This window comes from Sander lucioperca, chromosome 3, assembly GCF_008315115.2.
Source record: "Sander lucioperca isolate FBNREF2018 chromosome 3, SLUC_FBN_1.2, whole genome shotgun sequence".
In the NCBI taxonomy this organism is placed as follows: domain Eukaryota; kingdom Metazoa; phylum Chordata; class Actinopteri; order Perciformes; family Percidae; genus Sander; species Sander lucioperca.
In genome coordinates this window covers 25141295-25166013 of record NC_050175.1, presented here as the reverse complement: position 1 = coordinate 25166013, position 24719 = coordinate 25141295, and the positions used below count along the sequence as shown (strand labels likewise).

Sequence of the window (24719 nt, the reverse complement as noted above, 5' to 3'; positions counted from 1 at the left end):
GTAGTTAAACTCAATAAATGGTTTAATCACGTATGCATGCCACAATAGGTTCAAAATGATACTCCGAGCAGGCTCATCAAAAACCATTGGGGCATCTGGGTGGCAGACTGCAGTTGGTTTGACTCCTGTGTCAACAGCCATTGATTCCCCTCCTGTGGCATCCTCGAGTATAAACACTGAATCCCTAGCAGCTCCTCAATGCCCTGAAGTCAACCATGTAGAGGAGAGCAAACAAAATGAAGTCTCCCTGAGAGGATCAATACATTTTCACTGGACTTTACAATCCAGTCGGTCTTTTTCAAATGTGATAAAGGTCACTTTTCCATGGAAAACAATTTCCACCAGGAAAAGAAAACAGAATAGATGAAAAGGCACGATTAAAAAAAAGAAAATTCACGGTAAGTGAAAATTAGGACATGAAAGTCAAAATCATTAAACGTTACAATTTTGACTCATTATTTCATAACTGTTGACTAAAAATTAGAGATACTAAGTCAAAATTATGAGATGGAAAGTCAAAACTGTGAGAGGGTAAGTCAATATTATGAGATACCAAGTCAAATTTATGAAATAGTGAGTCAAAGTTATGAGACACTACAAATATGACTCACTATTTCATAACTTTGAATAAAAATTATGAGATGAAAAGTTAATATCATGGAATAGTGCTATTTTGGCTAAATATTTAATATTTGGACTTTAAATTAAAAAATATACTAAGTTAAAAAATATTAGATCAAAAGTCACAATTGTGAGATTTTAAGTCATGAGATAGTAAGTCGAAATTTTGAATTAGCCTACCATACGATTATGTAGACTTTTTTTCTTTTGTTGAATTTTGATTTCATGTCAGGGCTGGGCGATATGACGATAATATTTAGTCAAAACATATAAAAATGTATATGTATAGCCTATATTTTTCTATATCTTTTCTATCGAGATGAGAAAAAACTGAACTGAACTGCGTTACAGCAATATTTCGCCATTTGGACGACGATCTATGTTCTGATCGTAGATATAAAATTACCTATATAGGGATAGAAGATTTTGGCCATATCGCCCAGCCCTACAATTCATGCATAACTTTTCATCTAAATTTTTCTTTACCTGGCGAAAATGGTCCTTCCATTGTTTCCGTTAGCCTATATCACAAGACTAGAGTGCCTGACACCAGAGTGCCTGACACAATCACACAAGTCAAAGGTGGATAGCGTCAAAAAAAAATAAAGTATACCGTTCACAGATTTATTTTAGGTGGTGCCAGCACATCTCCAAATGCAATTCTAGAGAATAACCCCTCTGGATATGATACCAGACATGCTGTTGATGAGAGCAGATTGCGAAACGTTCATGAGTTTTCCGTAGGTGACGTCGGCAGGGTGGGATGATGACGTTTGAGAAGGCCCTATACAAAAGCAGCTTCCGCATGACGTAGATGAACAGTCAGCATTCTTTCTTCGCTGTAGCTTTCACCGTCTGAACCGTCGTGTTGCAACAACATTGCCAAACCTTTTAGGTTAAAACACGATTTTTTGATCTCAATTTTCTATTCTGTCTTTATTTTTCTTCTCTTGGAGGACAAGACAAAAATCACACTGACGTTCCTTTTGTGAAGGTAAGGTAATTCTGCGTCGTTGTAGCCTAGCTAACGTGAAGCTAACTAAGCTAACCGACCGGTCTGGTCAGGAAGTTCGTCTTGAGTCGATAATTTAGCGTTATGTGATATTCATAGCGGTAAAATACCAATGTAGGTTTTCACGTTAGCGTTAGCTGACTTTGTTGACGTATATAAGTTGAAATGAACCGGTTTTGCGTTCAGGAAAAACGACGGGTTTTCAATAGTTGTTTATAGCCGCTTATTATCCGTTAGCTCCCCGGCGGCCTGCTGTTGAACAAAACCCTCAAGATGTCGTATGTGGACATCCGGTGTCTGAACAAAGACCTCAGAACATCAGCTGATAGGGGTTTCTTCTTGGTCTACACTCTAGTCCTTTTTATATCTGATTCCATGCCGATTTCGTTGGATTATAGAAAATACGTATATCATTTTTAAACCCTGTTTTAGCTTTTTTTTGGGCACATCTTATAATTTGGGGAAGTAACATTATGAACCATGTACTTACATTGAGTACATCGAGATTTGCATTTTTATTTAATTCCGAAATATAAAAAATTGACCTAGCAAAAAATAATGGACGTAGATAATTGAAGCACATGTAATCCCGGTTCCCCCCTCGGATAGCGTTTCTGTGATGGAGATCAGGTTTAGGTTACCGTTAGTTAGATAAGGTAACGTTACGCGTAGGTAACTTGGGTCAACCTTATTAGTTATATATTACGGACTCGCAGAAGACGAGATGTTGGGTTAAGGTAATGAGAAGCACATAGCTACTGAGGTGTGCTAAGCTAGCACTGAGCACCGTTTCATCCAACGTTAACGTTACTCAACAATTTGGCGGAAATCCGTTACGCAGTAAATAAATAGGAGATATACTAGCTATGTCATAATAGTAACCGCTTGATTGTAACGTTGAAGTGCATGGTAACCCTTAAACGTGTCTTTTGTTTGCATTTTACATCCATTAGTTGTCAGCTAATTTGTTACTTTATATCTGTCTTTGCTTCCAGGTCGCTCTTTCCTTCCCACTCCCGGAACATTATTCTTTTCAGATATACTTTGTCAAGCCGCCAAAGTGGAGAGTGTCGTTGCACAAGGGGGTCCTTCTCGTTTCAGGTATTAAACATTACCCAGTTACACTGGTCTTTTTATACTGATAAACCTCTGCAACAGCTCAACTAAGGGCTTAGGATCACATCTCCTTATGTTAAGTTAAAACCTTTTTTTCCTTTTTTGTATCAGTGTAGGGGGAGGAGGTGGGGGTGCACCTCAGCACTATCCCAAGACTGTCGGCAACAGGTGATTTTCCCCCCCAAAGTTTCCTTTCACATGGAACACCTCGTCACTAATTTGTATTACGTATCCATAACCATCCCCACTGGACTTAAATTGCACGCCCACATGTATTATTTTTTTGTCAACACATCTGGAGGAAAGAGGTATCGCTCATAGTCTCTGAATATATTGCTAACATAGCTGTACACTACCCCTGGTGGTTTCCAGTTATTAGGATAAAATGAACGTTCTACAGCTTTACTTTACTCTAGCTTTACTTCCTTATGCATTGGCAGTGGTTCAGGTGGATTCAGTGTTGTTAATATTTTGACACACGCATGCAGCATGAAAGCTACAGGGGTATTCTTATTGTAACTGCTTTTCTCAATGACTTAAATGTGTATTTCCATGACATGTCGTGTCATGTTGGCAGTTGTTCGTCTTAATGTAGAAACCTATTTGGCCATCTTTGGCAACCCACCCACCATAGATAAGGGCTAGATACCTAAGGTCACGTGTTTCTGATAAATATTTCTGTATTAATTTTGTTTTGTGTCCATTACAGCGAGTTCCTGGGGAAAACCCCAGGTTCTAGCGTTCAGAGATGGGTACCTTCTCGAAGCACTAGACGAGATGCCAACTCCTCCAACGAGAAAGGGCAAAATGATGCAATCTTCAGGAAAGTGAGAGGGTGTGTTTCCAATTAAATCCACATTAACTTTAGTTCAAAGATCATACAAAATTCTTGGAGTATTATTTAAATAATGGGCCTGAATGCCCCCATTGGAAAATGTGTTGCTGCTTCATTGATAGTAGTTGATATATATTTTTTTTTATTTATTTTTTTTTAAATCTCTTTTTTGTCTTCCTTTTTTTCAGCATACTTAATAAGCTGACTCCTGAGAAGTTTGACAAACTATGCCTGGAGCTCCTCAATGTGGGTGTAGAGTCAAAACTTGTCTTAAAAGGAACCATCTTGTTGGTGAGTGTTCTTTTTTTAGCTGTATTCATGTGTAATGTTGCGTTCCATTTACTTCCCAAGATGGGAGCTGGGAATGACTCTACACCGAGTTGATTGCTTTTCAGTACATGGAAAAACACAATTTATCACGGACTGGGGAAAGTGGGGTTTGCTCTAGCCAGGTTAGCCACTGTTAACAATCCCAGGTGACTACAATGCATTACGCTGTATTTAACGCATCCAAATACCGTAGCAATATGCCCACAGATAAGAGTTGGACAATACTGTGTAAGAATGATTCAATGAGACACAAATAAGACAGAAGTGCTAACAAAAAGTATATTACTACAGCTTTTACTTCTGTAAATCCAAGACGGTTGCTCTACGAATTAACAGGTCAGGGTTGGTGAGGTTCTCTCGGCTTTCTGAGTCTGACTAACTAAAAACCTGACTTCAGGGGGCGTTCCAGTTGAAATTTCTGACTGGAGCTCCGAAACTTCCCAGTTCAAATGGAACGCACCATTATTCCGTTTTTAAATGGTCACCTAATTTGTTTCTATTTCTTTCTCTTTAGATCGTTGACAAAGCCCTCGAAGAGCCCAAGTATAGCCAGTTATACGCTCAACTATGTCGCCGCTTGGCAGAGGATGCACCGAACTTTGAAGACCCAGCAGAAATTCAAGCAACACAAAAGCAGAATACTGTAAGTTATTTTAACAATAGGGTTTGCACAGGAATATGGTTACTACTCTGATATTTTCAGTCTGGATTTTATACAAATTCTGTTTTACAGACCTTCAGAAGGCTTCTGATTTCCAAGCTTCAAGATGAGTTTGAGAACCGCGCCAGCAATGTTGAAAGTAAGTAAATTTGATATAAGTGGTCAGTTACCAAATGCATTTGGTCATGTCTTGCATGAATTGTTCCTTATTTTCTACAACTTTCTTTTCGTAGTCTTTGACAAAGATGACACCCCACTCACCTCTGAGGAGGAGGAGCAGCGTGGGATTGCAAAGCTCAAGATGCTGGGCAACATCAAATTCATCGGGGAACTTGGCAAACTCAACCTCATCCATGAATCTATCCTTCATAAGTGCATCAAAACAGTTGAGTTCTGTTGAATGTTTACATGGTTATTAAGGATCCTAAACCACATTCTAAAATTTGTATGATCCCAAAACCATGAGATGCCGCCAAAGCACCCTGGCAGTTAGATACCCAAAGCTACCTCAACCGTAAGAAATTACATTAATGTGTATTAAATGTTTCTTCTTTCTTTTTTAAGCTTTTGGAAAAGAAGAAGAGAGTCCAACTTAAGGATATGGGTGAAGATTTGGAATGCCTCTGTCAGATAATGAGAACAGTGGGACCTAAACTTGATCATGAAAAGGCTAGGGTGAGTATGTGGAAAGCAACCAAATAAGTCTTTTTTTTTTTTTTTTTTTCTTTAAATGTCTTTATTCCATTTAATAACAAATACTCTCCTTTCAGTCTCTGATGGATCAGTATTTCAGCCGCATGCGGTCCTTAACGAACAACAAGGAACTGCCAGCTAGGATCCGTTTCCTGCTGCAGAACACAGTGGAGCAGCGAGACAACAACTGGGCCGCTCGCAAGGCGTATACTGACAACGGCCCAAAGACGATCAATCAAGTTCGTCAGGATGCAGTAAAGGTTAGTCTTCCCGGTCTATTTTATAATGGACTGTGTAAGAAAGATTACTGTACCAATCTAGTCCATAGTGTTTCCTTAGATTGTGACTGGATTCTAACTGTGCTTTGCAGGATTTGGGTGTTTTCATTCCACCTTCGAGCGATGGAATGAGGAATGAATTCTTCATGGAAAACTCCTCCTTCCTGCCAACAAGGATCAAGTTTGACCGGGAAACTCTTGGTGGGCTGGCTGATATGTTTGGACAAATGCCTGGTATGTCACAGCGTTTATCCCCTCAGTGATAAGAGTGAGTTACACTCTCTCCATTAATAAGGAGTGATCCTTTCTAGAAATGTTTTTAATATTTGTCGTCTTGTTTTGGGTAGGAAGTGGCATTGGTACAGGTCCAGGAGTCATACAGGATCACTATTCCCCTACCATGGGACGTCATCGCACAAACCCGCTTTACAATGGCCACATTGGGAACGGCAACGGTTCACACCAGCCTCAGTTTGAAGCGGGAAGCAAACCGTATATAAAACCAAACCAGGTACATGCAGTTCATCTACAGTAATTCTTCAGTCTTTGTAATGGTGAATCAGGGAGTGGTCATTTCTAACTATAAATCTGTGAAGTGACTTTTTTCTTTTTTTCTTTTTTTTTTTTTAAAGGGGCAGAGTTCACCTGTTTTTAACCACAAACAGAATCACCCAGTGCAGATGCAGTCTAAGGATATGGCTCCACGATTCGGCAAGAAGGGGAAGGTCAATGCTGATGAGGTACAACCGCGTACATTGATAAACTAAGATTGTTTAATGGTTTAATAAAGTTTATATGTTGGGAGTAGTCTTTTAAATAGATCCTGTTTCAGCTGCATTATTATTATAGAAGTGTAGAGTAATATTATAATTGGTAATTGTTATAAACTCTGTCTTCACCCCTCTAGATCAGCCTGAGGCCGGCACAGTCCTTCATCTTGAGTAAAAAACAAATCCCAAAGCTGCAACCACAGATGACCATGTATCCTTCAAGTGCTCAAGGTGCCCCACTCGGACAGGTAACATCATTTTTACATTAAAAAAAAATATATATATATGTATTGAACTGATATGGTAATCACAGGTTCCAGAGAACGTATATTAATTTGTCTTCCTTTGTTTAGGCTCCACAGCTTGGCCTGAAAATCAATCCTCCTCCAATTCAGGAAAAGCCTGCAAAGTCCACCAAAAAAGCTCCTCCTACAAAGGAAGAGTTGCGCAAAATGACAGTAAGTTTATCTCACCGTGTGCTTTCTTCATGTCAGTGTATATACTGTGTGTCTAGCATACTATATCATCTGACTGTCCTTTGCCTTGTTAGGAAACCTTGGTGGCAGATTACCTGAACAGTAAGAACGTTGATGAGGCTGTGAATGCTGTGAGGGAGATGAAAGCTCCAAAGCACTTTTTGTCCGAGATGCTCAACAAGATCGTGGTCCTTTCACTTGACCGTTCAGATGAGGATAAGGAACATGCAAGCACCCTGGTCCATGCTCTCTGCACCGAGGGCCTTGCCACTGGTGAAAATCTAATGCAGGTCAGTTCTTTTAATTATTCTTAAAACTCGTGTTTTTACTATATGAATAAATATCAAGTCAGAATCAGAAAGCAGTTTGCCACAGCAGTGGAACTACATGGAATTGACCTTGGTGATTGTGTGCATACATACAAGCAAACATATTAAACATTAATGAGAATAAACTTAATGAGAATAAATGATAAATACTAACGACGAGATGAATATACACAAAAATTAAAGCTTTTATTCTGCACTAACAATTTTAACCGTTGCATTTTTATTTGACAGGCCTTTTTGAGTGTTCTGGACCAGTGTCCCAAGATCGAGGAAGAAGTACCGCTGGTGAAGTCCTACCTGGCACAGTTTGCAGCACGCGCAATCATCACCGACCTGGTCAGCATCGCAGATTTGGCCCATCAGCTGGAGAATGGTGCACATTTCCCACTGTTCTTGCTCTGCCTGCAGCAGATGGTCAAACTGAAGGACCGTGAGTGGCTGGCCGACCTGTTCCAGCAGAGCAAGGTCAACATGCAGAAGATGCTGCCTGGTATGTCCAAATTCACTCTGACCATATGTTTAGACCCAATGTCCATTAGTTAGGCTCTCAGTTCAGTGTCTTTTGCGTCTACTGACAGATATTTATTTATTTTTGTATATATTTCCATAGAAATCGACCAGAACAAGGACAGGATGCTGGAGATTCTGGATGGAAAAGGTCTAAGCTTTTTGTTCCCACTGATGAAACTGGAGAAGGAGCTGCTGAAGCAGATCAAAGTAGATCCCTCTCCACAGTCGATCTACAAGTGGATCAAAGACAACATCTCTCCTAAACTCCACACTGACAAAGGCTTTGTCAACATCCTCATGACCAGGTACAGCAGTGGACAATGACGAGCTCTGCTGACAAAATATACCTGCTTTATCAGCCATTGACAAGTTGGTTAATCTAACCCCAAACAATACATTTGCCCTTCAAGTTTACAGTGTATTTATTGTCTTGTCTGCCAGCTTCCTGCAGTACATTGCTTACGAGATCAACCCTGATGACGACGAAGAGCAGCTTTCAGCGCCCAGTAAGGAGCAGCTGGATGAGGAGAAGCAGCAGCTGCTGTCTTTCAAGCCAGTGATGCAGAAGTTCCTACACGATCACGTTGACCTGCAGGTCGGCGCACTGTATGCCCTGCAGGTTCACTGCAATACCAAGGGTTTCCCCAAAGGTATGTACGCACACTTGTTCAGTGTAGCAGCTCAGGTCCAAGTCGGAGAAGGTAAACTTTGGTGCAGAAGCTTAATGGTTACTCTCCTTTTCCAGGTATGTTGCTGCGCTACTTTGTGAACTTTTATGACATGGAAATAATTGAAGAAGAAGCCTTCCTTTCATGGAAAGAAGATGTCACCCAAGAATATCCAGGGAAGGGAAAAGCATTATTTCAGGTAATTTTAAGTACATTGCTAACAAGTATTTTTGTAGTTTGTACAGTTTATCAAATTGCTTCCTGTCAATAAACTGCAGCTCTACACATGCACACTAGAATCCTGGTTCATGATCCGGTTTTTAGAGTATCCCAGATATGTGCATGTAAATCATATCCTGGTTTCAGAAAGCTGAATAAACCCTTAATGCTAGCTGGAGTACGGATAAAATCGAGATACTATGGCAGGAGGTGTTGAGGAATCAAGACACACCTGCACACAGATGATCCGAATATTCTTATAAGCATGTATACATGGATATGAATAACTAATCATGAATAACTGGGCCTAATGGAGATACTGTGTTTATGGTGCAGGTGAACCAGTGGCTGACCTGGCTGGAGACCGCAGAAGAAGAGGAATCTGAGGATGATGAGTACTGAGGAACAGGCCAAAGCCATGTGTTATCAGGATGCAATGAATACTTTTTTACTTGTCTCCTTCCCCATAGCAGCCCTAACTCCTCCCCTCTCTTCTTGTTTGAGTATTTTCCAACCACTGTTACAATTCATTCCACTATGAAATGTTTTGCCAGATCAAGCCAGCATCACCACCACCATTATATTCATATTGTATTTATGCTTTCCTTTCTAGTTTTCAATCTTATTAGATGTCCAGCAGCAGATGTTTTATACATTTTACTCTTGGGTTATGTTTTCTTTAACAGTAGGCAGTATTTTGCAGGAAACTGTACCAGCACCAGAACCTGGCCCCATTGTATCACCTTTTCCATCTGGTAGGAGTCACCAAGTGCTGCCATAACTATTAACTTAAAAACTGTTTACAAAAGAGGAAAGGGTCTAAGATTGCAAAGAGACTTTCTTGTTGTTTTATCTGCATTTGTTAATCAGTTTTTAGATGCACTTTGCGCAACATCATGAGTCGTTGAAATAGTAAGACACTTTCCTTGATTTGTTGAAACATGCCTAAGTTGCCGTTTTTGGCTGCACGATTTTTTTTTTTGTGTGTGTGCTTGAAAACAGGCCATTTTGTCTGAAAATTCAAAAAAAAATCTGGATTTGACGAGTACTAACAATAATGGGCTGTTTGATTTGCACAGTGTGATTTCAGTTACCCACATTTAGGTTTATGAATCAAGAGCTTTTTTTTGATGTACAAAACTTTTGTGCTGTTAGGAATGAATCTGTGTGGCCTTTTTAATTTATCAATTCATATGGATATACCTCTAATGTATCTCGGACTATACTTGAATGTCTCGGTTCTAACATTGAGACAGCCAAAGCTTAGTTTCCCGTGCAACAGTTGTTCACCATGTGTGGAAATTTTACGTCGGTTTGCCATATTTGTCAAGTTTTTAAATGGTCTTTTTATCTTTATGAAATTACAAAGAATGTACTGTATGTGTACACTTTCTCCTACATTTGGGGTGTCACTGTAATGTTAAGTGCAAGAAGTTTAGTGTACAACTACAGATCAACCTTGAATAAAGTTTAACAGTTCATTTCATTGTCCTGAAGATTATTAATTTTTTTTTTCCCCCGAGTTTTTGTTCTTAAATGTCCTAAACTTAGTTTTAGGTTAAATCATGAGTAATAACTTTTTGTGTTCCATTTAAAAGGTTGCATAACAATTTCAGATTTGTTTTAGGGTGGATTTTGGTAACTTGAGAGATGTACCAACCTTCTACAAGAACGCACATTTCTGAAATTTATCCAACAAGAAATGGAGCACATTATACACTATACGATAGTCCTAATTTTTAGGACTTGAGGCTTTAATAAAGACATCGGAAAACCTGCTTAGCTCAGAGCAGTGTTGTAGAACTTGACATCGGTCTTGGTCTTAAGACCACTTTTTGAAAGTCTCGGAATCAACCACATTTTTTAACTGTCTTGTCTCGGATAAAGAGGACTCTGGATTTTATTTCACGGATATCCCTATATTGCCTGTGCATTGTCTGATTTGTGTTAACATTACTGCGATTGGATGTCAAATCCTCGGTAATAAAATCTGGCTACCTAAACCATAAGGAGTTTATTTCCGAAACATCTAAAAGAAAACTAATATTAGCCATACACATCAGCTAGTTTATATTCTGTATGTTATGGAAATAAAAGAAAATTAAGAATCTTACTTTGTTTTCTGTGGGTGTTTTTATTTTTTTATGCAACTGCATTTTTCCACATTTTATCGTGTCATGGAGGTGCTCATTTTAACCCAAAGACCTTTTGAACAGAAAGGATCACAACAGCCTGTCAGTATGGAGGGATTCAACCCTGTCTACAAATTTCAATTAGTTGCAGACTGAAGTCAATGTTACATCATGCCTTCAATGTAACAGCACGTGTTCAAGCCTCTCGTGAGCTTCTGTAAAGCCTCCTAGTTCTCATAAATGGTCCGTGTTGTAACAGTATATTAACCTTAAGCTGTGTCTCAAACTATGACTTGTGGGTCGTTGAATTTGAGGAAATTGGGCCTGAAAAGTCCTTGAATTTGATGGTTTAGGACATGTTTGTAGATGGTTGCTGAAGTCACTACTAGAATAAAATACAGAAACAAAATATAACTCCATCTTAACAATTCTGTTTTTTTTATTTGACATTCTGTTGAAGCATCTTCCCATTTTTGGGTCAGTGTCTCATCTGACCATCTGAGATAAAAAAAAAAAAAAAAAAGTTAACATCTTTTAGCTCACTTTAAACCATTTGATCTGTCTTTAATAAAACATCTTTAACAAAAGACAGCATCTGTGAAGACATTTCCAGTAAGATGTGAGGAATACACCAGAATGCTGCGCCAACAAAAGAACTAAATTTTCTAGGCTAATTCCCAGATATTGTACGGACAGAAATCCCTGCTTTTAATAGAAAATAAAAATGCAGATGTGGATAGTTTTCTCAGCATTACATGAGACAAGTTCGTGAGGAAGATTTAATCGCTGTCATCATTGTTGGAGGCTTCATGTTCAGAGCCGTTGTCAGAGCGGCGTGGGGAGCCCTCGTTGTCTGATCCCGCTTCAGATCCCCTGTCTGATCCTCGGTCAGACGCAGCGACAGGTGATCCAGGCCGGGACTCGTCGTCGGACCCTGATCGACTCCTCTTGCTCTCGGCGTCCGACTGCTCTGAATCGGACTGCAGCTGCACCCTCCTCTTCTTCACTGGACGGTCGCTGCCAGAGTCATTCCCGGAGCCTGCAGAATGCCGAGGGCTGCCCGCCTCGCTGCCAGAGTGGTTCCTCCCTCCCTCGCTGCCAGAGTGGTTCCTCCCTCCATCTGACTCACTGTCAGATGCAATACGCTTCCTGTGGCCGTCCTCGTCATCAGATCCCGAACCACTGTCTCTTTGTTGTCTGTATGGGAGAAAGTGCACTCATCAATTTCCTGTTGCAGTACTAACGCACTTGTTTCGAGTGACTCCGAGATCAAAAAGTGGCTGATTGTTTGCCACTTATGGTACAGCGGTATATGCCGATCCCAAAAGAGTTATGCCTAGGTTTGGGTATCGTTTGGATTTTTACGATTCTGATGCCGAACCGGTACTTTTAAAACGATTCCGATTCCTAAACCGATTCTTGAAAAACTGAAAAATGACATCAAAGATGTAATATGTTTACTAGCGATCACGTGCAGTGAATGGTTAATATGCTTTTACGTCCGTTTTGATGAGCCCAGAGGGAAAATATGGCATTTTAAAAGTAGCTGACATTTACGGTAGCTAGGTAACGGTAGACTACAGAGAAAGTGGGATATTTTTACGTCCGTTTTGGAACGACAGAGGGAAAATATTTCAGTCAACACATTAAGTGGAACTGAAATTTGCGTTCTAATCCAGTCCGATTCCTACCGGTTGCGTAGGAACCGGTTTCATAGTGGAACCGGGTTTCGGTACCCAACCCTAGTTACGCCGCTTGTGTTTCATTGTGTTTCCTAACGGCAGGTGGAAGTGGTAGGTTGCTGTCAGTGACAAACAGTAAAGTATTTTCATATACCGCTGTATTCAGCGGCATACCAAAACGACAATCAGCTTTTAGCAGAGGATCACTTTTTGGCCCAACACCGGTCGGTACCGCGGCATGCCACTCCAGGGATCGTCTTATGCCGATGTACCACTAGTGGCATGCCATCCATCTTTTCGATCTCGGCACCACTGCTTGTTTGAGTGTAAATTCTCATCTCAAACGTTTATGCTCTTACCTGTCTTCAGCTATTTTCAGGCCATCCTCATCTGAAGACGACTCCGAAGAGGAGATGATAGCCTTAGACTTGATCTTTCCTTTGAGAGACGGTGGCAAACGCTCAGGCTGGGGCTAAAAATTATGAAAATAGGTTACATTTATAGAATTTGGCCAAAGAAACATATTTCCAAAGGATTTCAAGAAGATTAATCACAACAAAAGAACAGAACAACGAAAACTCAAAAACCTTTTCAAACTTCTTGCGTTCTCTGGGTTTGCGCTTCTTGGGTCGTGACCCTCCTTCCTCGTCGTTACTGTCATCTCCTCCTCCTCTAGCAGGCCTGGAACACAAGACAACGTTTGCTCTGAGTATCTTATGTGCCTCGTTCAGCAGTTCAACATCAGTGTCGCACACTCACTTCCTCCTCTTCTTGCGCGACTTCTTCTCTCCGTCCTCGCCCTCCTCTTGCTCGCTGCCGCTGCCGCCCCTCCTCTTCTTCTTCTTCCTCGTTGGCAGGTCCTCGTCAGAGTCATCGTTGACAAACTCGTCTACGTCGCCTTTCTTACGCTTAGAGATGAAAGTTACAAAAAGGTTAAGTAGGTAATACACGCCAAGTTAGTCTGCTGATGAGTTTGTTATCTGTGCCAACACTCACACGCCCACCGCCCTTCTTCTTTTCTTTGGCCATTTCCTTTGATCCCTCTGCGAAGGTGAGCAGGTTCTTGGTCTTCTCCACGTACAAAGCTCTCTGCTCCAGGAGCTTCTTCTGTTCCTCCACCTCTTTGTTCCGCTTCTCCTCCTAACAAGGTTTTTAGGGTGACAAGCCAACCAATTAATAAAAAAGCACTTTATTGTAGCTCAAAATGTAAAAAAAAACCAAAAATAAAGAAATAACAGAAACTTATTCATAGTCATTTACGAGTAAAAGGCTTTACGGTTTTTGGATGGTAGCTCCATGCGTACCTTGTCTTTCATCATCTGCTGACGCAGCAGGTCCCTCTCCTGTTCTTGTTTGGCCCGAAGCTCCTTCTCCTCCTCATCCTGCTTTCTGGCTCTCGCCACATGGTACTGAGCCTGACTCAGCAGGTCAGAGCACTGCCTGCAATCCCACAACACAGCCACCAAAGCATAGAGTTTAAAACAAAATTAAGAAAAACATTTCATGTCTGTAAAGCCTAAATCACATCTGTGGTTATAAAAAAAAGAAGAAGAAAAGAAACAGTTACAGGCCAATATGGTTGGAATAATTGGTTTCAGCTTCAATTAAAAAAAAAAAAACGTCAATATTACAATATTACATACAATTGTGAATATTTTAACAGAGTTTTCATGAATCCTTTTAACTGTTCCTTGAAACAATAACAAAAACCTTCAGCGTGTATTTAAACTGTGATGAGAATAAATTAAGACTGACCTGGCCTCAGAAGCGGCAAGAGCGAGGTCAAACCTCATCTTGTCTCCGGACTTGCTGAGGTAGCTGAAATACCTGTGTGAGGAGGAGGAGGAGGAGATACAATTGCAGGATGAGATACAAGACAGCCAGATGATCAAACTGCGAGGAGGAGGTATAAATCAAGTCCCATACCTGTGGGCCAGTTCAAGCTCTTTGACAGCGCTAAGCACGGCCTTCAAGTTGCTCTTCTCATCTTTCAGCACAAGAGTGGCCAGTCTCTGAAGCACCAGGGCCACGTTGAACATCAGCACCGTATCGCTGGGCGCCACGTGACGGGCCTGGTTGGAAACACACAGGAACGTTTTACTCCCCTCATATTTTAGCATAAAATGAAAAAAAAAAAAAAGCCTTTTTAATTTATCCTCATGTTACCTTCAGCAGCATCTGCTTGCACTCATGGAGTTTACCACATTTGAAGAGCGCCCTCGCAAGATACAGCAGCACCTCCGTGTTCTGATATTTGTAAAATTTCTTCAGGCAGTTTTCATACTGTGGAAGCAGAATACAATACTCAACTGTACAGACAAAAACACAAACGATGACAGTCTTTTTTTTTTTATTTTTTTATTTTTTTTTTTTATAATGGTAATCACAAGTGAGGCCCTTACCATCTGCACGGCGCTGATGTACTGCTTCTGTTCCACGTAGATGTGAGCCAGATTTAGCCAGACGTCGCTGATGTCTGCTGTGGCCTCCCTCACCTGCGCAAACACATCGCGGGCCTCTCTGAAGAAGCCCTTATGGGCCAGGACGGCACCTGGACACAAGGCATTTATGTTAAATACTTCATACATATGCAGTAGGGAGGATTTAAAAAAAAAAATGTAAATATTAAACTCAACTGACCGATGCCATTGGCAGCGTAAAGGTTCTTGGCGTCATTTCGCAGGACTTGTTTGTATATGGCCAGGGCTCGATCCTGGTGTCTCTTTTCCTGTCAAGACAAAAAAACACACTTACTCCATTTGGGGATCTATTATTTCCCTTTATGTCAATTCAGCGTTTCCCCACAGCGTTTTTATCATGGATACGTCCTTATTGACTTAATATTAAACACTTCAAGAAAACAAGCAGAAGCGCTACGTCGCACAATAAGTCATGTGATTATTGCTGTACCTTTTCCCGGTCTCTGGTGGGCTGGTGCAGAGTCTGCAGCCACACGTTACCCAGAGCCAGCATGGAGTAGGTGTCATTCTGTGTGGATGGCTGCTTCAGAATACGCTCAAACTTCTTTTGACCCGGTCCCCATTCCTGTTTGGCCAAGTGAAGGTTCCCTATCAGCGACCAGGCATCCGGGTGATCCTGCACCAAACGGAACAAACATCAGAAAATGTTGGAGAGAGTTTGACATTGGATTTTTTTTCTTTTTGATAATATTCACACGACAACAGGTGACCAAATACCTGATTAATCTGCAGGGCCTCTTTGAACCAATCAGAAGCTTCGTAGAAATTTCCTTTGTCGCGAGCCATCGCTCCAAGACGCAAATAACCTGTGGACCAAAGATTCACACAGTTCTTCACACGGTACATTTTTTTCTTGCTTTCGCTTTTTTATCATATCATGGTGCGTGCTTACAGTCCACGTAGTTAGGATGCTCTCTCAGGATGTTTTTGTAGAGTTTCTCAGCTTCGTGGAATTCGCACATTGCCTCGTACAGGCGGGCCAGATTGTAGGAGGTGGTGACAGAAATGGCGTTGTAGTAATGCTCGTCATGCTCTCCTTCAGCTTTGGCCCGCTCGAGAGAGGCAAGAAAGTATTTCTGTAGGAGAGAAGACATGACCCATCTTTAAAACACTAAATACACATTGTTCTGCACACGTCATGATCATGGATAAAAACTACTTTAAAACAGCCCAGTGAAAGAAACCATTTAATGCTCTGTATATCCAATGAATTCCCAAGTGAATATATAGCTATTTTGGGGTGTCATGTTAATACAAGCTGTGATGTATAGTATTAGCTACCTTGGCCTCTCCAAGGTTGCCCAGTCTGAAGTGAAGAGCCCCCAGGTTGTTGAGGATCTCAGGGGGAACGTCGGCCTGCACCTTCTCCTGCAGGATGCGCGTGGCTGTGCCGTATGCAGACAATGCTCCCTGAATGTCAGTCTGCTCCAGGATCTGAGCAAGCTCGATCCACGCCTCCACGTCATCTGGGTACTGCTCCGTTACCTTCTTCAAATGACCCTAGGGAATTTTTGAGATCCTAGTGTAGTCAAACATCTAAATAAGCCATAGGATTACGAGTGTGATGAAATAATCTGCACTGGATACATACTTTGGCGATGTCTCTCTTTTCCTGATCGTCAGATGTTGCGTAGAGAGATCCCAGAATTTTCATCGTTTCGTAGTTGTTGGGGTAGGCCTTCAAAACCTTTTCGAAGCACTGTGCCGCATTCTCCTTGTCTCTTCGATACACGTACATCTGCCCCAGGCCAAAGAAGGGCAACACAAAGGTGGACGAGGCAAACTGAGTGGCCTGGTAGTAATACTGAAATGCTTGGTCATAGTCCTCCTGTAAGGACAAAGAGAATAGAGACATCAGAGACGTAAAGTGACAACACTGTAAATAAACAGTAAGCTTCCTCAGGATCAGTAAGGACTTTACCTGCACGTGAAACGAGCGAGCTAACTGGTAGCAGCTCTCAGCCTGCATGGCCTCGACCTCTGTGTTATGGAAAGCGTGGAGGGCCAGATGCTGCACTTTACTGTAATCCTGATAGAAAACACACAGGTGTGAATAATAGTTAAATGACACTGCAGAACCGTGACGGCATTTCAACGACAAACCAGACCAGTGACTACCTTTTTGAAGAAGAAGTGGTTGGCGAGGTGGTTGAGCACCATGGGGTTGCTGGGGTCGATGGTGTAGGCCCGTGACAGGAGCTGCACTCCGTTCTTGATGGAATCTGCCTCCTTGCTGTTGAGCTCTAACACCGCCAAACCAACAAGAGCGCCCACACATTTTGAATTAAGCTCCAGGGCTCGACCAAACGCCAAACGAGCCTTCTCCAGTTTGCTGAGCTTCACAAAACAGTGGCCCATCCCCAGCCTTACCTCAGCTAGAGACACAAGAACAAGACAGATGAGGAATAATCTGTAACACATATCTTAGTATGAGAAATGCAATAACAGTAGCATGAGATAGCAGGAAAATATCGGCTGATCAGGTGTCACATCTTTTTATAACCAAAGGAGGGATCTTTATCCAAGAAGTTTATTGTATTTGTTTATGTTAAATAACGATTTGCAGATATGTCATTACCAGATTTTTTCATACTCAGATATTGTATCTTGTATCGACCAGACTCGTAGTAGTAGTAGTAGTAGTCGTAAATGTAATAATATCGTAGTAGTAATCACAAATACAGGGTTCTGTTTTGAGGAGGTGACAGGTAACATGTTTACCTGGGCAGCCGGGGTTTGTACGCAGAGCCTTTTTATAGTATGCCAGTGCTCCTCTGTAATCCTTTTTATTAAAGGAGATGCAGGCCTTACCTGTTGAACAACAACCGTGTGATTATTTCAGCGAATCAATCACAATGGTCAAGATTAATGTCTTATTTTTAATATTCATCTTGCCGAGCAAAGCAGGGATGTTGTTGGTGGACTGATTGAGGACGAAGTGGAACTGAGCGTCAGCCTGGTCCATCTTGTCTCCTTCCAGCAGGCAGAAACAGGCTCGTCCCAACAAATGGTTCTGAGTGAGCCAAGAGCATGTTGTGTTTACTTATAATGCAAAGTTAGTGGAGCAATAGCAGTTTTCTCTCATCATCAATTTTTTTCATACCTGATCATACATGATGATCTTGTCTGCCATCGTGTAGAGCAGCGTGGCCTGCGTGATGAGCTCTTTCTTGGCATCTTTGTTTTTCTCTTTACGTGCTTGCTGGACATAGTAAGCCGCCAATGTGTCCAGACAGGTCATCTGATCCTTCTCGTGGTCTCTGTAGTCGAGGTTTCCATCAATACGAGCTGCCTCTAAAAGCTTGACAAAATCCTCTGTTTTGCCCTGCTTGTAGTACTCCAACTAAAAAAAGACAGAATGCACACTGTTACAACTGATGTAATACATTTCAATTTGATATTTGTATTGTGCTCAATTTATTCATCAAGCTAACATTCTATGTTGCGATAGTATATAGTTATATTCTCGACAGATATTCCGCGGTTGCTCCATTGACTCACAGCCAAAGCAATCCATATGTGCAGCTGTGTATGCTCCTGCTTCAGGATACTGATGACCTCGTCTCCTTCTGGCAGCTGGTCAAAGTCAAGCTCGATAACCTGCAAGACACGATTTATTCAAGTTATTGAGCATCAACATCTGACAAAACTCATACTCCATGTGTCCTTTAAGTTATGAATGGGGTTTAGACATACTATGAGAAAATACCGATTTGTCAACAGTTTTTTCTTCTTTTTTTTTTAAAGATTATTATTTTTGTCTTCAACTGACAGGGCAGCTGTAGACAGGAAATGGGGGGGGGGGGGCGACATGCAGCAAAGGGCTGCGGGTATATTAGACCGTTTTGGGTGATGTTGCAAATCAATGTGCACGACTGCTTTTTGGCATTATTGGATTTTGACTTTTGCGTCAACATATTACGTATATTAAGTACCTTGATTTCAACGGTATTTAGTTCACTGGATTAGCCAAAACTGACATTACAGTATGTGTCTGCTTTTTTTAATCCATTCCATTGATTTAACAGAAAAACCAGCCCTGCTGCATTAAATCCTAACTTAATGAATGTTATGTTTAGTGTGTGTTGCAAGTGTTAAAGAGGCATGGATGCAACTGTACAGTCATGTTGGAGGCTGCATTGCTGTTGAATTGTTTTGTGTTTTACGGAGAGGTATATATATATATATATATATATATATATATATATATATATATATATATAGTTTATCCACCCCGTTCATATTAATGATGATAATCAGGCAAGTGATCTACTAAGGCTGCGCGATATGAGGAAAATATCCGGTGTGATATTGAAATGTACTCAGTTTCGCCTTTTTGTTGCTTTTATTAAATACAACAAATGAAATGAGTTTGTTGAATAGAAAACAACTGAAAAGAAATAACTTACCAACATTATTTTATTGAACATTGAACTGAACAAAGGAATGAATTAAAAAAAGAATGATAGTTACGTTTTAAAGGGCCGTTATCTACTGATAATAATCTCTTTCAACTAACTTAACTAGCTAGCTAACTAACTTACTAAGCAGCCCTGACGTTACTATTAACTTGCATTATGAGCCTAAGCTCATATTTCTGCAGACAGTAATACTGTTTGCTAACGTAACTAACGTTACTTCTGTAACGTTACTTGCTGCTCCAAACATTACTGACGTTTACGTTTCGGGTCGACTTGCAAACATCTAAATATCTCACGCTGACATTACACTACATTACTCCGCTGTAATGTAAAGAGCATTAGCTAATGCTAGCTAGAGTTAGCATTAACATCGAGGTCCACTTAGTCAAACAAACACAATAAACCACGTTTACATATTAGAGGAGTTTTACCTCATCTGTGTCCCGTAAAGGGATCTCGATAGAGCCCCGAGACATCTTGACTGAGGAAAAATCCACTTTGAGTTAGATATATTAAAAAACAAATAGAAAATCTCCAGCCCGTTGTCTGGTTGGTAGCTACTTCATGCCTCCGACAGGAAACAAACATACGTGCGGTGCAACGGAAATGGTGTCCGGGCAGCAAATTTGCGTTTCCTTGGACGGCGAAGGCATGAACCGCCCTACTCTGCCTCTGAATGGCTAGTACTTGTTGCCTTCGTTAGTTGGATTGGTGTGAATTGGTGGAGTGAGATTGGTCTGAATACCAAGGTAAGCCAATCAGAAGAAGAGTAGGGCGGGTCATTATTTTTCCATCCTAGCAGAGCCATGTCTTTCTCTATCACTCTGCATCCTAGGAAAAGAACCATAGTCCGGGCCATAGACAGTATATAAGGTCCGGGCAGGCAGGTTGATAGGGATCCAGAAAGTGTTCCTTCCAGGTCCTGGAGGTGAATAGATGATGCTTTTCAATGAGAACACGGTTGAAAACGGTACTATTAGTACGAAAACATATATTTAGCAACTCCCTGGAATATTTTGTTTTTAGTAAGTCTGGTAGGATTCGTAGCAATTTGCTAAACTCACAAATGAAACTAAACATGTATTGTAGCCTACCATATTACCTCAAGTGATTTAGCCCACACGCACGTACACGTACACAAACACACACACACACACACACATCTGTGTTTCGTGCGGCGCATTGGGGAAGCTCTGTCAAAACTTTTATTTATAATTGCCAACGCAGCCAATATACGACCTTGAATCATCACAGATATGCCGACTAATATTATCACACAACCTCTGTGCTTGGCGAAATATGGTAGGTAATTTGCAGTAGCTTTTTTACTTTACAAACATGGCAGATTCGCACGGGATTAAGACGACCTCCTCAATTATTACACAGAGGTCCCCAGGTAATAGTCCCGTGCGAATAAGGCTTTAGACAGTATTTTTTAATGGATTGACAATAATTTAGTTTGATACGTTAAAGTGGTGAATTGAAATTGAAATCCATTAACAGCATCATTGTCGCAGACCTCATCAGGGCAGCATTTTGGCAGGAGTGGGGTGAGGTGGCAGGTGGGGGAGGGGGCTGGGGGGGGGATGTCAGCTGGTTTTGATCTGAAGCAGTGAAAACAAGCATATGGGCATCTTAAAGACTTCTTATGCAAACATCACAGTGCACGAGGAAGACCAGAAAAATAATAATAATACATGAAAATGAGTCTCCAGATTTAACATTTTCACAATCTTGTTTTTCTTTTGAGAGGAACTGTCCTGGACTGAGAAGTAAGAATTTATCTTTATTACCGGTTTAGAATTATTGCCCCATTATATGTTGTCTGTGGTGTTTGAAACTGTGTCATGGATGCCCTGCACGTTTTAACTGCGCAACAAATTTACCTTTGAGTACAAATTAAAGTAACCTGAACCTGAACCTAGAATATTTGATTGCTATGTAACTACAAGACAAACAAAATAACTACTTTTTAAACTGTGATTTAATGGACACTATCATTCCTGTATGTTAAACAACACAAACAGAATTAATTTTTAGTAGTAAAGATCTGATTTAGCAATGTTGTGCTTCTTTCTTGAAAACATGTTATTGTATTAACACAGTATTGTATTGTTATTGCCTATGAAAGCCAGTTAACCTCACATGTTTCTACCTCATTGTAAAATGGCATTAAGAAACTATATGCAATATGTAACCCACTGATTAGATCTCACTGCGTACATGTAAGCGTTAGAAGCAGTCAGATCTGGAGAGGAGTTATTAAAATGCTTCACATTTTAGATATTAATTGACTTTAATGTGTGATTCAATTTTGATCTGTGTTGTATATGTGCTTCTAGACATAATAAATGTAGGTAAATATCTGTAAAGTATTTGATGTTTATTTAAAAAAAAGCAGGTCATGTAGGAACGTGACAGTCCATCAGCACATTTGCTCTCCAGGGATTCAGGAGAAACAAGCAAAATGTCTGACGGCAATGATGGTAAGTGTTGTCATTACCTTGTTCTATTATCAAAGTACCAAACAAATATTTACAGTTTGTTATCTTTCTTTATGTGTATACTTCCTGTGCATGACATTAACTTTTGCTAATCTCTACATGTTTAGTTTGGGAGTCAGCCGGCAGTGGGTCGAGGGATGTGCTCGAGGACAATAAAGACACAAGTGGATTCTCCGAACATGAACTCCTGGACATCATGTATAATGCATGTAACACCTCCAACACAGGTACACAGCATTGATTGATTTTACCGAAACAGATTGAAACAATCATATGATTTGTGATTTTGATCATTGTTCCTGCGTCTCTCTCGTCTTCAGGAGAGGTGTTGGCCTCCACCATCCTGCAGTACCTGCAGACCATGACGGCTCAGAGTGCAGAGCAGGACAGACTGGCTGCCCTGCGACGGCTGCTCGACCCTGACTGTCAGGACCCTCATGTAAGCAGAGAGACTTTCCACTCCACCATGAGGGAGTGGATCGCACAGTGCAGCCAGGACAGGTGAGACACAACTGTGCACGAGGGAGACAGATAAAGTGTGTAGGCTAAATTAAAGAAGCACAATAAGTGTCATATTAAGGACTTTTAACCTTGATTTAGCAACCCACCTATATATTAAGTGACTACCTTGACATTGCGTAAAGGTAGTCATCTTAATGTTTTACACTATGCTCAAATATCTGCAAATCTAGATGACTGCAAAGCATCTGTAGTGTCACATTTTTAAAACAATCATATAGAATTATATTATGTTAAATGCAATCAACCAATACATTACTTAAATAGCGAGAAAATGTCATCAAACTGGAGAAATAAAAAGTCATGGTCACTTGTAAAGATGACTTTCCAGTTGCTAATCCACATTGTTTCAACTGGATATCAATGTGCAATATCAAATCTATTTTTGATATCTATGTCTTTCTTTTCTCATAAATCACTGTTCTGCCCCTCCCATTACATTTTGATATAATTTATTTAGGTTATAATGATCTTTTAAAAACCTTTGATTTGTTTAGCACTTTTCTCAACAAAATAAAATATAGCAAACAATGAAAGCAACAAGAAAAAGGGCACAATATCCTGGATTGTAATTGTAAGACTTTTGAGAAACCATTGAACATAAAGGAAACGGTTCCTAAAAAGGAATGACACGCTGTATTCACTTAGTTTACGTTACTGTTGACAACTTTTTCCAGTTGTTTAAGCATAATCTGTTCATATGGGACCCATAAAACCTACAATATGTTTCATTACTGTTGCCGTACATTTCTGTACTTTTACTTCAGTATCATTTTGAATGGAGGACTTTACTTGTAATTTTCATACTGTGTTATTGCTTCTTTTGTTGTTTTTTTTGTAAAAGATCTCAATACTTCTTCCAGTACTGCTTTTCAGGCAGGAGCAAGGTCTATTATTCCTAGAAATGAAGCAATGACCTGCAAGAAAAATTATAAATTTCCCAAAACTATCATATTTGATGTTTTTTTTCATTTTACAAACACATTAGGATATGTCCAGTTAAAACAGCCTGTGTCCAAGAAGTGTGTTGTTGATTCAATCTTTTATTAATCCGCATTTTCTATGAGCTGTGTGAACTAACCCACTGACTCTTGTGTTTCAGTTCTGATGTAGACAGCAGTCATGTGTCTTGGCCTGACTCTTCTAAAGTGCCTGTAAATGGTAGGCCATCATTGTTTTGTTCAGAAGAAATGTCTTAATCACATCAGACGGCGAACAACTAAACCTGATTTCCTTTCAAGGACTGGATTTCTCAGCTTCTCAAAGCAAAGCTGCCTCCTCAGAAAGCCACCAGTGTTCCTGGTTAGTTATTTCACTCCTTTAATTACTGCATGTGTTAAAGGTGCAGTAGGTAAGACTTATAAAACTGACTTTCTGTCATATTTGCTGAAACTGACCCTATGTCCGAGTAGAACTACATGAAGCAGGTAATTAAAAAATAAAAATCCGGCTCCTCTGGCACCACCTACAGCCTGTAGTGTGATTTGCAAAATCCACACCTTACTGTTCAGATGCACCAATCAGGGCCAGGAGGGGTGTCTAACTGCATGTCAATCACTGCTCATGTACACATTCATTCTCCCTTGTGGGGGGAGGGGCTTAGGAGACCGTTTTGGGCTTCAGCAGAAAGGGGGGAGGGACTGAGAAGTTGTCAATGTTCACATTTTTTGGCTAAGTCCTGGATCTTCGCACTCCTATCTACAGCACCTTTAAACAATCTTTCTCTAAACAATGCATTGTCTTACTTCACCACAAACTGTTTGTTTGGCTTCAGTGGTGATGGAAAAGACCTGTTAGGCACAGTGGCCGAACTGAAGCACGCTCACCGCAAGCTGAGCGAGCAGAACAGCAGCCTGCTGAGGACAGTGGCTCAGTGTGAAGACGTAAACCTGCAACTCACTCTGGAGATCACTGAGCTGCGAGCCAAGCTGGCCAGGTGACGGATCAACTACTTCCTTCTTCATTTAACTCCAGTCATAGTGTGTAGGATTATACTATAACTGTAAGTCCTCACAAAAGCACATAATTGTCTCATTTAATTTCATTATTTCCTATAACCATTGCAGTGTATTCTTCTGACACAAACCATAACCCAACATAGAAGATGTGATCTGTAACAGAATAATACACATGTAATGGTCAGAGAGGAGCAGAGAACAAAAGTCAACATCATACATCATAGCAAGCAAGCAATTTCAATGCAACCTGACTCAGATCACTTTCGAGTGACACCTCACAAACATCTTTTAGCTGCTAGTAGTCACAGTTAACGAGAACGTTATCAGTGTTAAAAGCTTGAATTAAAAAGGTATGTTCAAATCAACCTGATGCAAATAAATATTGACTGTGAAAACCATGTTTAAGCATGAGTAAACTAATAAATATGTGTTAATTTTACCTGAGGGAAGCATGAGAGTAATTTTGATAAAACATCGCTATGACACCATTTGTAACTATTTTGAG

General features: G+C 40.5%; 4 protein-coding genes across 5 annotated transcripts in view; 3 read left to right on the top strand and 1 right to left on the bottom strand.

Annotated features, from left to right (window-relative positions):
- The window catches only part of mical2a (microtubule associated monooxygenase, calponin and LIM domain containing 2a), an 858504-nt gene that overhangs the window by 373011 nt on the left and 460774 nt on the right, over positions 1-24719 (top strand). The window lies entirely within an intron of this gene.
- eif4g2a (eukaryotic translation initiation factor 4, gamma 2a) lies at positions 1421-10002 on the top strand. The gene is given in 22 exon segments (XM_031324257.2): positions 1421-1466; positions 1469-1516; positions 2629-2734; positions 2861-2917; positions 3459-3584; positions 3773-3875; positions 4429-4557; positions 4648-4714; positions 4809-4960; positions 5140-5250; positions 5346-5528; positions 5639-5780; positions 5894-6057; positions 6179-6286; positions 6454-6564; positions 6670-6774; positions 6867-7082; positions 7353-7611; positions 7732-7936; positions 8073-8281; positions 8377-8498; positions 8855-10002. Coding segments are annotated over 22 exon segments (2820 nt in total). The 5' UTR covers positions 1421-1435; the 3' UTR covers positions 8921-10002.
- Positions 11079-19924, bottom strand: ctr9 (CTR9 homolog, Paf1/RNA polymerase II complex component). The gene is made up of 23 exons (XM_031324232.2): positions 19665-19924; positions 18314-18412; positions 17916-18155; positions 17708-17825; positions 17534-17623; positions 16931-17187; positions 16734-16841; positions 16404-16640; positions 16094-16312; positions 15705-15888; positions 15530-15618; positions 15243-15428; positions 14973-15060; positions 14735-14883; positions 14499-14615; positions 14259-14404; positions 14088-14159; positions 13637-13772; positions 13329-13472; positions 13092-13240; positions 12920-13013; positions 12692-12804; positions 11079-11847 (listed from the first exon to the last, which is right to left on the bottom strand). The coding sequence occupies exons 1-23, from the start codon at positions 19707-19709 to the stop codon at positions 11430-11432; spliced, it is 3498 nt and encodes a 1165-aa protein (XP_031180092.1). The 5' UTR covers positions 19710-19924; the 3' UTR covers positions 11079-11429.
- Positions 20451-24719, top strand: part of mrvi1 (murine retrovirus integration site 1 homolog) — a 39179-nt gene continuing 34910 nt past the window's right edge. For both annotated transcript variants that reach the window (XR_004896944.1, XM_031324223.2), the window contains exons 1-8: positions 20451-20535; positions 20984-21005; positions 21635-21719; positions 21845-21964; positions 22058-22238; positions 23359-23417; positions 23498-23558; positions 24031-24192. Coding sequence is in view for 1 of the 2 variants with exons in the window: in XM_031324223.2 (XP_031180083.1) it covers positions 21701-21719; positions 21845-21964; positions 22058-22238; positions 23359-23417; positions 23498-23558; positions 24031-24192 (602 nt within the window). In the remaining variant the exon portion in view is untranslated. The remainder of the gene's footprint in view (positions 20536-20983; positions 21006-21634; positions 21720-21844; positions 21965-22057; positions 22239-23358; positions 23418-23497; positions 23559-24030; positions 24193-24719) is intronic.

Excerpts from the sequence above, each read along its gene's own strand:
- ctr9 (XM_031324232.2), bottom strand. The coding sequence starts at position 19,709 with ATGTCTCGGGGCTCTATCGAGATCCCTTTACGGGACACAGATGAG. Across the intron at positions 13,773-14,087 it reads CTTGCCGCTTCTGAGGCCAG|GCAGTGCTCTGACCTGCTGA; the intron begins GTCAGTCTTAAT and ends GTGGGATTGCAG. Across the intron at positions 11,848-12,691 it reads CTGAAAATAGCTGAAGACAG|ACAACAAAGAGACAGTGGTT; the intron begins GTAAGAGCATAA and ends TCTCCCATACAG.